The following is a 13753-nucleotide window of genomic DNA, read 5'->3' as shown; positions in this document are numbered from 1 at the left end:
GCAGAATCTTTCTTTTGTGACCATTATGATTTAGTACCTCTGCCTCCTTCAGGAACCTGATTACCTTTTGCTTACAATAAGTTGGAAGGGTCAGGTAGAACTAGGTGACTGATTTTTAATCTTGGGAATGTAACAGCATCAAAGGAGACTAAACGTCTGTTTAATCTGTTTTTTCCTTATTAGTAATCAATTCCTGTCCTTGAGTAGAGGAAGAAGCAGTAATAGTTGAGAGGGCAACTAAACTGTTATAGTTCTTGCAACAAAAACGCAGATAGAAATCTCCCATGCACCAGCCCAGTCAAACTGTACCTCGGTATCTCTCTTGTAACTACCATGTACTTGCTCTTCTAGGTGAAGGAAGCAGAGAGTCTGTGAACAGTTAGTTCCTGCCCTGCTCTGAAGTCTACACATACTTGTGTGGGATGTTTGGGAGTCTGGAGTTTGACTTTATTGGTAAATCAAATAACAGAAGCCTCTCTCAAAGTTTTTTCTCCAGCATGGCTGTTCCTGGCACTTCCAGCATGATGTGGCCTGCCTCTCTGCCCAAGGGATCATGCCCATGTCTCATGTCCTGATGGCAGTAACAGGTGGCTTCAGGCAACAGACCTTGCTAAGCAGCTTTAAGGAAAGTTCTAATTCCTGCACTTGGCAATCAAAGCAAAGACCTCAGGGGTAAAAACACAATGCAGGCAATCAAATATTTGCACCTGCACCCAGACAGTCTTATTCTGTCCTGCCAAGGCCTGGATCCTTTCACTGGTTTGTTTTCTGTGCTGACTTTTTAAAATTTAAAAACACCACTATTAGGTGTTTATAAATGCAGGGTCTATAATTTCCTGTTGGAAGAAAACAAGATGCAATTTCAATAGAATTGTTTCTATTGCAGTGCTATCTAGAGGCTCCAACCAAGATTAAGGCCCCATTACGCTGGGTACTGTGCATAAATAGCCATGGGTAACCAGCAATGCTTGTTACTCATCATTAACTTCTAACTGAGGGAGTTCATGTAGGGGATAAAATAACTGTTGGCTGCTGGGGTTCTCATTTGTTGTCCTATGTTCTCACTAATGCATCATTAGCAATGAAAGCAAATGAACTGTGGCTTGCTGGGTTTGTACTCCGATTACTTTTTCACCCTGAAGGGCATTCAGGACAAACCTCCTCCATTGTTGCACAGTTAGTTCTCAAGGCAGCAGCACAGCCCCAAAGACCTGCTCCTTTGCTGCGCTTTTTGGGTGAGGTGACAAGCCACTCCTGTGCTCCTTCAGGGTATTGTACAATTGGCATGTCAAAGCTGAGCAGAGAAACTTGCCCACAACCTGTAGAACCATTTAGGCAAGGATTCTCTTAACTCTATGCTGCCCTAGTCCCGTGGATCAGCAGCAGCCACTGGAAGCAGAGTTTAAGGCTGTGCAATTACCAGCATTATCGTATCAAAGAATAATGGGATTTCTTTTTTCCACAATGACTCTCGAGCAGTCTCCAGGTAGCTGGAATGTAAAGAATATGACAGGCTCTGACATTGTGTATTGCCTCTCTGCACACTCATGCCATTGGAGCATCTCATTCTTCACAATGCTTACATATTTTCATGAAAGAGAATTTAACTGCAGCAATGGAAGGGAGGTCTGCTAAGCACTGATTTAACCCCTCATAGGAAAATACTTCTGTCTTTTCTTAACACCTGCAGCGTAAGAGCTGCAAATACTCTACACATGTTGAGTCAAGTTCTTGGGGGATTTTTAGGATTGCTTTGGTCATTAGCATTGAATTGCATATCTGGATAGGTATTAAGGAAGCTTTGAGTTTTCAGGCAGTTCAGTTGCAATCCAGTGCTGTTCCTTTTTTTCTTAGTTTGACTTCAACTTCTAATCTTAATTTGACATCAGTCTTGATAAATTGGCTACTTTGGGTCTGGTAAGACTGGTTAAAGTTGGTTATGGGACCCTGATTTTCTATAAATGCCAGTTGCATTTTGCCCAAGTATAAAGAATTGAGGCAATAAACCTGGTAAATTAATGGGTGCTGTAGAAAATGTAGGTTGGCAATAAGCTCTCACAGTAAGACTGTAGCATTGGTTTGCAGTTTAACCAGTCAGGTCACACTGGAGACTTGCTGTGGGAAAAAGTAGCATGTGGGTATGGAAGGCTGTTTGCTGTCAGTTCTTGGAACGGTATGTTTTGTCAGATGCTGAGACCAGGAAGTGGGGAGCAAAATGGAAAAAACCCTACAATAATACATTCTGCCAGGGAGAGAAACTATGTGGATCCAAGACAGAGTCTTATTGCTACCTGGTTTTAAATGTACCTTGGCAATAGCTTTTTGCTTCAAGCCTGTGGATAAGCTTCTGAACGATAGCTAAGGGATGGATGTCTAATTCTGGATTCAGATTTAAATGGAAGAGCCTAGGTAAAGCTAGCTTGTTTAATAAAAGGAGACGCTTTTGTTCAGACCCGTCTCTCTCGTGGGTTTTCTGAAAGGATTTCAAAGCACTGTAAAAATGAGGAAACGTAAGAAATTGCACCTTCTCTAATGGTGTGTAGCTTCCATGGAGGCTGAGCACATCAATGGTTTAATAGAGCACAGTAGCAAAGAGCAACCATTTAGGACAGGAGGTAACGAATGTTTGCAACACCATGGGGATTACGAGTAGGATGCATTGATCAAGGTAGAGTCTTGGCTAATATGCAGAGGCTAACACTTGTTTCTGTCTCATGAAAAGCATTGTATGACAAGCAAGTAGTACAAACAATGATAAATAACCTCTTCCAAATGCTTTTCTTAAGGACATATAGACCTGGTTCCTGCAAACACCTCCACCCAGGCAGACCCTGTGCCAGTTGTAGGTCAGGTGACAAGCAATCTTTTTGTCTCATCCAAAAGATAGTGGGGTTGTGGCTGTGAAGAGCTTCAGATTATGAAACCTGTTACTCAGACTCTCAAATATAAGTTTAGCAGCTGACCTTTGCACCCCGGAGTGTGCCAGTTTCAGTCTGGATTCCTAATTGGCATGATGCCCCTTCCCCACTCCCTGCTTCCAGAGCACTACCTGGGGGTATGGCTTCAGCAGGAGAGAGTTGAAAACTGTTAGGCACCTTCTGCAAGCCCTTATTCCAGCGGTTCTCAATCTGTGGTATGGGTACCACCAGGCCAGCGGTAGACAGACAGCCTGTTAGTGGTACATGTTAACAGATTTATTATAATTACTTTATGACAAAAATTTGCTGGTAGTACTTAAGGTTGTATCATTTTAAATTGGCAGTGTGCAATCTGTCAGAGTTTGGGACCTGCTGCCTTATTCTGATTCTTGATCCCTCCCATCCATATGTCAATCCAGTTTTTGCTTGGCATCCTTCATCTGACAGAATCAAAACCAAGTGAGGTAGCTCTAGGCCACTTTAACAAGAGTTGATGGGCACTACATTAGTGGGGTGGGGTGGGGTGAAAAAGATGGCTGTTCCATTGAGGGTGGGAAATCTCAGTTAAAATGGTTTTAATTGTTTGGTGAGCTGTCATATATGTTTAATGACCCCACCCAACTTCCCTTGCAGCAAGTGAAACTAGGTGCCCAAACTGTCTTGTCCTGCCAATTTTCAACCTTGGGTTGTCTTGCTTTAGATTCTTATTACTGACTGCAGGCTTGGAAAGATGGTGTAGACTATCTTGAAAAAATAAATAAAATTAAATTTAAAAAACCCTGTTTTGTGAGCTTCTACCCCCCACTTGAGGGCATTGTCTCTGTGATTTAGCCAAAGCTTTTCAAGTAGCTTAATGCAGTCAGCGGAGGGGAAGGGAAGTGTCATCTTTGCGTCAGTTCCAATTTTGTTGCAGATTCAATTTCCCTGTTAGGGTTTGTGGTGTATCTCGGGCCTTTATGCGTGTCCGTCAGAAATGTTTGGCAGCACATTGCAGCAGGATTTCCAAAACTGGAAAAGCTCATTTTCATTTAGGAAAGAAACTTATAATATGTTTAGTTTTTTTTATTTGCTTTGGGTAAGTCTTCCTAAATGCACATCACAAACTAGCTGCCCAGGCTGTCAATTCTTTTGTTGGAGATGGAGCTTGCTTAGGTCACCGGTGGCTTCGCTGACTCCACAATTTCTTGACGATAAATTTTTACCATCTCTGTAGGACAGTTCATGTTCAATTGGTAGTTCCCCTGGATTGTGCATGATTGGAGTGAAATCTGCCTATTTAAAAAATGGACCAGGGAAATCTGGACTGTGGATGTGCTGTACAAAGAGAAGTCCCTGTGTACAGGGCCGCATTGAACTAAAGTGGCATTTCAGTCCTCTTGCGCAGTCTCTCTGAAAGTGGCAATGGCTGCAAACTGTTCTTACTGCAGGTTGGATATTGTTCTCCTAGCAAATTGCCACTGGGACCCTAAGCTAGTTTGGAGTATCCTTCCCAGAGTCTCTGGAGTCCACTGAAAGTGCAGGAAAGGCATGATCGTGGCTGCTTCCACTTCCCACAGGATTGAGGTCTTGTTAAAACAGCCTTCCCTAAATTTCACATTTTCTTAAGTCTTTTCTATGTGCAGTTTTTCAGCACAGATCCATTTGGTAAACTACAGTTACCCAGTGGAGCACTAGGAGCATGAGTGAAGAGCTCTCCTTACTGGAGAGGGACATGCTGTGTGAGACCTGAGAATGTAAACTGGAGTGACTTTCTAGTCACCATGGATTAAGAATGAATGCTGTTTGCAGCTAGAACACAGGCCAGCTTCTAGGCTTTAAAGGCCTTGTTTTTTCCCTTAGTTTCTGTGCCTTATAGTTAATCATTCTGCTCTAGATCCCCTGGGGCAGCCCAGGTGGCTCCATGTGCGAGTGGTCCCTATTTGATGGGGCAAGGGAGGTGGTCCTGCTGCCGAGACTGGCTGCTGACTGTATCTGTCTCCCAGTCCTAAGAAGACAGCAGCATTCAGAAGTACTCAACTTCTGGCCAGTAAGCAGCTGATGTCCTCGAACACTGCTGGCATGCTGCCTCTCATAAGAACTTTGCCTCTCTTATAACCTCCCAGCATAAATGAGAGAAACCAATGACTTGCAGCTGGATTGGCCTTAACCGTGATGCAGATGATGTATGCCCAGTACACACTTACAAGAGTCCAGTCGCATGAATTATATTTTAACTCAGTGAAAACATTTTGTTTGAAAACTTCTTTTAAAAGAGGCTAAAGTTTTTTACTTCTTCCCTAACCCCATAGAAACAAGCACTTAAATTCTGTCACAATCCAACTCTTTGCTCTGTATCCCTCCTGCTGTCTACATCAAGAAATCATGAATTTATGCTTTTTAACATTTTTTGATTTGGCTGTTCCCATAGTCAGTGTTGTGGCTCGTCAGGGGAGTTGTGAGCCCGACAGACATTCACTGAACCAGCATGCATGCAGTCATGAGCCAACCCAGAGCTGGGTTGTGTGTGCCTTGAAGTGTAGATGCAGCCCAAAACGATCAGAGACTGTTGCTTTCTACTGAAAACAGACTAGTTATATTCACCAGTCACTTGTCATTTCAGACCTTCGTGTTTGATCCATGGTTGTCAGGCTTAAAACGCAGTAGGACAATATTTGAACTTAAACAGGATTTATTTAAAAACTAAAAATTCATAGCCAGTCAGCTAAGATTTTGTAGACTGTTGTCTTTGCAACTTGGGACCTAAATGCCAGTATCTTGTTGAAAGGTATATTTTTGCAGATCGTTCTAAAAACCTTGTGAATGTTTGAGAATAATTTGCCAAAAAAAAAAAGAGCATCAGTAGAGGGCACTACAGAGCTGTCTAGATCATTGGCTGTTGCATAAGAGGAATGTGAATTGTTGTTGAGCATGATTCACCTGTACCTAATTTTGGCATCTGCGTTTTTAGTCCCTCTGTAGTAAGAGCTAATGGATAGGGTTCCAAGCCAACAGAGACCTCTGCAAATGGCCAAGTACTGAACGTCTCTCGCTGTGCTTCTGCACTGATGCAGTGATTCACCACGCTTTTGGCAGTCTCTCCTAGATATTATCCGTTTCCCTCTTATGGTGATGGATGTAATGCGTTGTGTAAGATGTAACACTTTTGGACAGCAGTGATGATGATTAACTATACAGCTTCAAAAGGGGTTGAGGGGAAGGGGAGTGGGTTAGTCATGCATTAAAACCGTAGACTTTCTCACCCATAGCAACGCTTTGCATCTCTCCTTGAAACCCGGCTGTCACACACGTAAACTTTCTCTCTGCGAATCTGTCATTTCTTCATTTAATTCCTGCCTAGAGTAGTAACTGAGGAAAACTTGGTTTGAAATAGTTAAAGTCTCGTCTCTTCCCTGCCCTCTATGTTGTCAGTGTAACTACGCCATCCTTATTCACCAAGAAGGGTGTTAAGAGAGGTGCGGCATCTACTCCTTAGAGAGAACGTTGGAGGTGCCCCTAATTTTTTCTGAAATACATGATATTTAATGCTAAACTGATTCAACTCTTGACCTTTCTGCTATTTTTTTTCCACTAAAGTATTCCATTTTTTAGTATTTTAGTTGAAACACCTCCTCCTCCTCCTGTTCTCAGAGGTGTTACATTTTACTACATAGCAATTTTAGATGTTACTTAGAAGATTACAGGAGGAAGTACCTTACTCTAGCTTGATCTTGTGTTATGTGAGAGGTCAAATTTGATTTTTACAGTCTTTTCTGGCTCTACGGGTCTCTACATTTCTCTAACGGGGGGGCACATCTACGTGAGATGCTTACTGGGTGTTAGCCTAATAACACTGCGCAGGAGTGTGGGAGTTAAAAACGTGCTAATAGCTTACTGCGCAGTGTTATTAGGCTAATGCACGGTAAGCATTACAAAATAACCATGTGCCAGTGCAAGTTACTGCGCATTTAATTTAGTACTTTATTAAGCAAGTATTCAACGAAATGTGCAGTATCTTAAGCACATTAATGAACGTGTAGACATGCCCCGATTTCTGTCTTTTCATATGTGGACAGTTCCGCTATTTCTTCTCTGGAGTTAATTAGTCATCTGCTCATGATTTATGCAGAGCCAGAAAGTCATTTTAATAAGTGACTATAAAACAACGCCGGCAGGAAGAGGTGTGGAGTAAAGTTTATGTACTTGGAATTATTTTTAAACTCCCTCTTGGAAACCAGCTAACCTTCAAATTGTTATTCCTGTTAAATAGGAACTAATATCCTTAAACAGGATGTAGTCTGAGATGGTGCCTGATGCCGCATATATACAGAGCAGTAATGTACCTACTTGTGCAGTGGTATGGTATACTGTGACGGACAGGAGGATAGTTCTTGTTTCTCCTGCTGCTGATAAGCACATGTCCTGGAGCATGAGGTGGGGCTGATATCCTGATTGAATTTATCCTAGTTTCTGTAACTGTAGATGAGGTGCATGCATGCAGAATCCCAAAGTGCAGAGAGAAAAGGTTTGCCTTGAGTTTTCTGTAATATTTGCCAACTCTAAGGTGTGTCCTTCAGGCTAGGGTTCAGCTGCTGAAGTCGCTTGTGAGCTCCAGTCTCCTACGCCTACAGCTTTTCTGGCAAAATAGCTTGATTTGGGGGACAGCTGCTGAAGCCGTGCTTCTGTCTGTGATAGCATTCGGGGTAGTTCTTGGCAGCTTTTCCCGGGAGCTGTTGTCTGGGCTAGAGCCAGATTCCGGCTATAGTCTCTTATTGGAGAAAGGCATACCCTGCACAGGTAGGCAGACTGCAGTGTGAGGCGTGTCCCTGTGTGTGCTTGCTTCCTTTGAAAGCAAGCAGTGTGCTCTCTAAGGGTGGCCTGCGAAGAAATCCTAAATCAGCTGTTCCCTCTAGGGCAACACAGCTGCAGATTGCTCCTCTTGTTTTTGAGCTTGCTGTTGTCCAGCTCTGTCCTGCTTGACAAGTAGGAGTACTTCGCTACCATTCAAGGAGTGAAGCAAGCTTGGAGGTGGGAGCTTGCTAGCCTTGATACAGAACCTAGGAAGAAAAACACAATGGAAAACAAAGCTGTGGAGTTGATAGACACACAGCCTTAGGTTAGACTGCAATATCAGCGCAGGAGGTCTGAATGTGTTTGTGTGCTCTGCAACATCCTGGAACCTGAATTCAAGTTTTAACTCAGTGTATGTAAAATGCGAGATGCTGCCTACAGATAATAATGGAAATGTTCTGAATGCTTACATATATGTCACTATAATATTAGTCTTTAAGGTTGTGGGGCAACTGCATCTCTGAGAGTGATATTTTTGCCCAGGATCTCTGAGTTGGAAACAAGACCCAGCTCTCACAACTGCCATCCTTGTGCTTGACTGTGCCTGAGCCGAGCAGAGTGCAAAAACAACCATAACTTTAAATGCAGCAAAACACTTCAAACCAAGCCCAGAATCCCTCGTGTTTAAAACTGAAAGTAAAGGCATAGAAGTAAAGAATGATTTCTTTTCTTTTTTTTTTTTTAAACAGTTTTAATGATCCCTGGTAGGGATAACATGTGTTTATTTTAACCTAGTTTGAACAGTTCTCCTAGTGTCAGTGTATTCTCCTTTTTATAAGCACCTATTTTAGCTAATGCAACCCTGCAGAGCACACCTACTTTCAGTCGTAGTCAACCAACAGGTAAGTTTTTTAGGGTCTGACCTTGGGCTAATGGACTCAGAAATAAGCTTAAAGCTGTGTCACTCGAACACAATTTATAGTTAATCTTGGGTGAAGCAGCTGGGATTAGCGCAGTCTAAAATGTCTTTACAAGTCAAATGACTCTTTAAAAAAAAAAATCAGGTTTTTTCAGTAGTAAAGAAATACACTCTTTTTTTTTTTCTCTTTCTTCCTCCAGGGAAATTCAGCTCCTGCGACGATTACGACACAAAAATGTCATCCAGTTGGTAGATGTGTTATATAATGAAGAGAAGCAGAAAATATATCCTTTTTCACTTGGGTGTTGCAATGAAGGTTTGAATTCTTGTTACTTCTGTTGCATTGTTTCTGAATCCTTTAAAGTTGTAGGATACAAAAGCCAAAAGGATTCTGCTTCTGCCTTGTAGTCAGGGCTTGACATTTTCACCAGCGTTGACACTGCACTGCACGCTTGGAATATTTTCTCTCCAGGGAATATTAAGAAGGGAAGTATTGATCCTAGTTTATAAATGCTTAGTTGGGGGCGGGGGGAGTGAATTGAGATAAATATATTGTAACTTGCTGAAGGTCGCACAGTAACTCAGATCTGGAAATAGAGCCTAGGAATGAATTAGTCCCCCTTCTCCTGTCCTAACTGCTAAATATTGATGCTTTCCTCTTGGTAAACAGGTCCCTGACTGAGTGCTATGTAAAATCCAGTGACTTCTTTCTGTAATGGTTTTCTCTAAGACCTTGGCAACACTCTAGGTGTGATGTTCTTTCCCTTAAATCCACTTGTTCTCTGAACTGTGGATGTCGGCCAGCTTTTCTTCCTTCTGCTCGGAGGGGCTGGGCCCTGCTGTGCTTTCGTCTAACGACAGTTAGCACTGCTCCTCATTACTAGTAACAAGTCCGAAACAGCTTCTGAGCTAACCAAAGACTCCTGGGGTGGGTGGGTGGGTGGGTGTGTGTGTGTGTGTGTGTGTGTGTGTGTGTGTGTGTGAGGCAAGGGCAGGAGGGTAGAAGGGGATTGGAACCTTGAATGCCCCCTGCGACACTGCTTTAACAGCCCGAGGCTTATAATAGATATGAGATCAGAAGCTTGTCACTGCCATGGAATGTGCAAGCCACCTTCTCAAAACGAAATTCTTATTTTGAAACGGAGCCCTCGGTGGGAAGATCCAAAAGATGCACCCCAACTCAAAGTGAATGATACTCAGCACTTGCACGGTGTGCTGTATGCTCCAAGCATGGCACAGACATTAATTAAATTCACTTTTCTGCTTTGCTTTGAAAGCAAGACCACAAAAGTGCAGAGCCAGACAGACTTCTCCTAATAAGGCTGCCATACTCCAACAAAATGCCTTTTGACCTAAACCAGTTTGTGACCTGATTGAGTTGGCCCATTGTTATGTTCCATGTTAAATGGTTGCTTTTATTTTCAACAGTGACTTCTAAATACAAAGTGTTCTACTTGCAGTACTTCAGAGACCAGCTAATTTAATTCTGTGCTTAATTAAATCAAGGCCTCTGCAACCGAATTGTTAGTATTAAAAACTGTATCACAGAACTTTTGCCCTTACTTTGATCCTGTTGGTCAGTTACTACTAGATAATTCAATTACTACCCATAAAGAGCTGCCATTGAATTAATAAACTAAGGTTTTAAATGAAAAGTGGGGAAAAAAGAGCCCAAGAGAGACCTCATGTGTTAGTAAAAGGTGATGACAACTTAAAGTGGTCATTCAAAAATGTTTTTTGACATAAGCAAAGCCTAGGAGTGGTCTCCATTTTGCTTTCATCCTGGTATCTCATCACTTCCTGGCACGGTCATCTATCTCTAATATTACCCAACTGCCGCTAGTCTTGTCTAACTGTTGAGTCTACTTGACTTGCTCTTTATCTTTAGGTACAGATAACTGGTTGAGCGGGAAGGTAGCCATTGGGCAAGTTCATGTTGCTGTTGCGAGATCTGTTTCACTGAAAAACAAAACTTTGTCAGTGAAGACATAGCCTTCAGTATGTTTTAAACCATGGCCTCCTAGCTGAGATTTGTCTCCAACTCCAAAGCAAGAAAAAAAAGCAGTAGGTAGCCAGACATTTTAGTTTTACTGCCAGGTCAGCCTTGGGTGGAGGTAGTGCACCTGCAGCAAATGCAATCAGTGTTTTATCTCCACTGAAGATATTTAGCCAGTGTTGCCCACATCTGGAGTCACCTAAGTGACTTGCACACTTCAGCCATGCTTGAGCATAGTGTTAACAAGTTGCTTGTCTGGTCACAGGCTTCATTGATTTTGGTAAAGGGAAACCTATGATGAATGGATTGAAAGGTAAAAAGCCCTTTGGCATTTAACGGGCCATTGAGCAGACTTGCCGTGGCTAGGAATGGAGCTTTGAAAATGCCTGGAGAACCAATCCAGGCAGAAAATAAACCCGGTTTAATGAGCAGCATTCTGGCTGACACCTTCTCCTGACAGTTTCTGATACCAATAAATGTAACTGTGTGTGGGAGGAGAGCCGTATTGACTGCAAGAAATGAGAGCCTCTGCCTTCTCAGGGTGCCTGCTAATGGATCTATTCAGTAAAAACCTTTCAGCCTAAAAGTGATGATGCCTGTACTTTAGTTAGTCAGCCGGAGAGGCATAGGCTGCCAAAAAGGGTAGAAATGCAGAGTCTAGTAGCTAATTAAACCCAAATCAGATTGTCCTTTATAGAAGCTGAATGTCGCTCTCCAAGATTCCTGTAAACTGGGAGCTCACCTGGTTGGCCACTTTTAGCACCGCTCTTTTAAAGGGAGAAGTGTTGCACTGTCCTACATATGGCCCACTTGTCTCTCCCAGAGCTAGAAAGTTAGTCTTGGCTTCTCACCTTTGCCCCTGATTTGCCTGGTGGCCTTGGCCCCATCACCTGTCTTCAACATGTCACTGTTTCCATCTCTGAAAAGAAGGTCTGAGCCATATGTATTATTGCTAATCTAATAAGTTTACAAAGTTCCTTGAGAGCTAGAGATGAAGGAGTGAAACATGTATTCCATTTTAAAATGATAGCAGTATCTCTCCTTTGCGCCCTCCCCCCCCCCCCCCCCCCAAATCCCTGTAGCCCCCAAAGAGTTAAGTTGCTCATCTCCTTAGGCATAAAGCTATTTTGGGCTGAGGCTGAGAAGATAGATATCTGCCAGGAATGATTAAAAGGGACTGAACTAAAGCTTTCTTCTCCCAAAGACCATGGGCTCTTCTTGAGTCACATTGCTCCCTTTTCTGTGTCTTGAAGATGAAATGCCTTGGCATAACCACCAGATGTCTTGGGCTGCTTGTGGGCTTATTAAGGCAAGCTCCTGCAGGTTTTGCAGTCTGCTCCTGTGAATGCAGTGAGAGCAGAAAAGCAAAGGCAAGGATTGCTTGAGGCAGTCAAATCTCTTCAATGCTAGTTCTCTAGATAACTCACAAATGAAAAGTTTGTTTTGTTGTTGGTGGGGTTTTGTTTTGTTTTTTTTTTTTGCTAGAGGAATACAGTTGCCAAAAGTGCTTCTCCATTTGCTGAAACCACTTTATAATTCCTGGCATTCCTTTTTCTTGCACCTTTTATCCAAGAGGATCCCAACACAGTTTTATAACTATGTAGGATTCCTTTCTCCCACCACTGAACTGCTGGGGTAAGAAACTGCAACTATTAAGTGATGCACAACATCACCAGGGAAGTTTAAGACAGGAAGTGAGATCAGTAGCTGATCTTGACTTGCTGCTAGTCTAAGTGGGAATATGTGCAGGATACTAGAATTTAATACCCCTAGCCTCATTAAAATTGCAGTGGAGTCTGATATCTTCAACATGGCAAAGGTCCACAGAGCCTATGAGGATGCATGAACTTGCCTAGTTCTTGGGAGTAGATCTCGGCCCCTCAGTGGTTTGGGACATGCACTTTGGCTTTCAGCTTGCCTGGATCCTGAACACACTTGTTGTCTGGCTTCTGGAACCAAACCTTTTGATTCTTGGCTTCTCGTTCCTCCTGAAGCAGTATAGCAGCATGTGTCCCTCCCTGGCTCTCATGTGGCAGATGGACAATGAGAGAAGCCAGTGGGGAAAAAGCTGCTTTTCTATGCTTATTCCAGATAACAAGATCAACTTGTTTTAAAGGTAGAAGTCCTATGTCTGCTGCATATATCACTTCCCAGCCCAGGAATTATACAGCTGAGGCCATTAGAAAGCAACGCTGGCTCAAGAGACAGGGTATCCTTTCAGGGAAATAGCAAATATAATCTCTTTTCCCTCTGTTGGGAAGAGAGGCTAATCCTCCAGGGTTTTCACTTGAGCCATCCAATCCTGTTTCATTGCCCTCTGCTGTTGATGCAGTTACCAGCAGTGTGTCCCCTCTTCTTCCTAGTGCCAGGCTGCTGAAGGTGTACGGAGAGCCAGACAAAGTTCTAATGGATGTTGGAGGCAATGGTAAGGGGCCCTCAAGGCTAACTTCTTGGGCACCCAAGAGCCTACAAGGGCTCTGCTGGACTTCCCAGTGAGACAGTCCAGTCCGTCTGGCCTTGGAAATGTAATGGGGATTGGTTAATTGCACCAAAAGCAGAGATGCTTGTTGGCTTGTGTTTAGCCTGAATTGGCACCAACCTTTTCAAAACTGTTCTCAGAGATCTTAGAGGTTCTTTAAGAATTGGTCCCTATCCAAAGCAATGCTCCAAACAGAGAGGAGCTAGAATTGGGAATAAGCAGTGTTAGGGGTAGGCAGTTACTCCACCTCCACATCTTCCTTCTCCTTTGCTCCAGCCCAGAAGTGGAGGGGTGGAAAAAGGGGAACCCAGGGAGAGGTCCGAAGCCCAGATTAAGGGGCTGACAGTATGGGACAAGTGAGGGTCCAGGAGCCTATTGAGAGGCTGAGAGTGTAGAACCAGAGAGGGTCCAGGGAACCCCAGAGGAGAGGCAAAGTGGAAATGAACGGCAGCACCCTAACACAGTCTGGTGGGTGGCGAATTGGCTGGAGGGTCGCACCCAGAGAGTTGTGGTGGATGGGTCGGCTTCAACCTGGAAGGGTGTGGGCAGTGGGGTCCCGCAGGGCTCGGTCCTGGGACCGATACTCTTTAATGTCTTCATCAGTGACTTGGACGAGGGAGTCAAATGTACTCTGTCCAAGTTTGCAGATGACACAAAGCTATGGGAGAAGTGGA

At 43.4% G+C, this 13753-nt stretch overlaps 1 protein-coding gene across 2 annotated transcripts in view; it reads left to right on the top strand.

Annotated features, from left to right (window-relative positions):
- The window catches only part of STK11 (serine/threonine kinase 11), a 63807-nt gene that overhangs the window by 13595 nt on the left and 36459 nt on the right, over nucleotides 1–13753 (top strand). For both annotated transcript variants that reach the window (XM_059720012.1, XM_014611549.3), the window contains exon 3: nucleotides 8805–8888. In XM_059720012.1, the coding sequence (XP_059575995.1) occupies nucleotides 8805–8888 (84 nt within the window). The remainder of the gene's footprint in view (nucleotides 1–8804; nucleotides 8889–13753) is intronic.

Source organism: Alligator mississippiensis, chromosome 16 (genome assembly GCF_030867095.1).
Source record: "Alligator mississippiensis isolate rAllMis1 chromosome 16, rAllMis1, whole genome shotgun sequence".
Lineage (NCBI taxonomy): Eukaryota > Metazoa > Chordata > Crocodylia > Alligatoridae > Alligator > Alligator mississippiensis.
The sequence above is the reverse complement of the archived record's forward strand: the minus strand, read 5'-3'. Positions and strand labels throughout refer to the sequence as shown.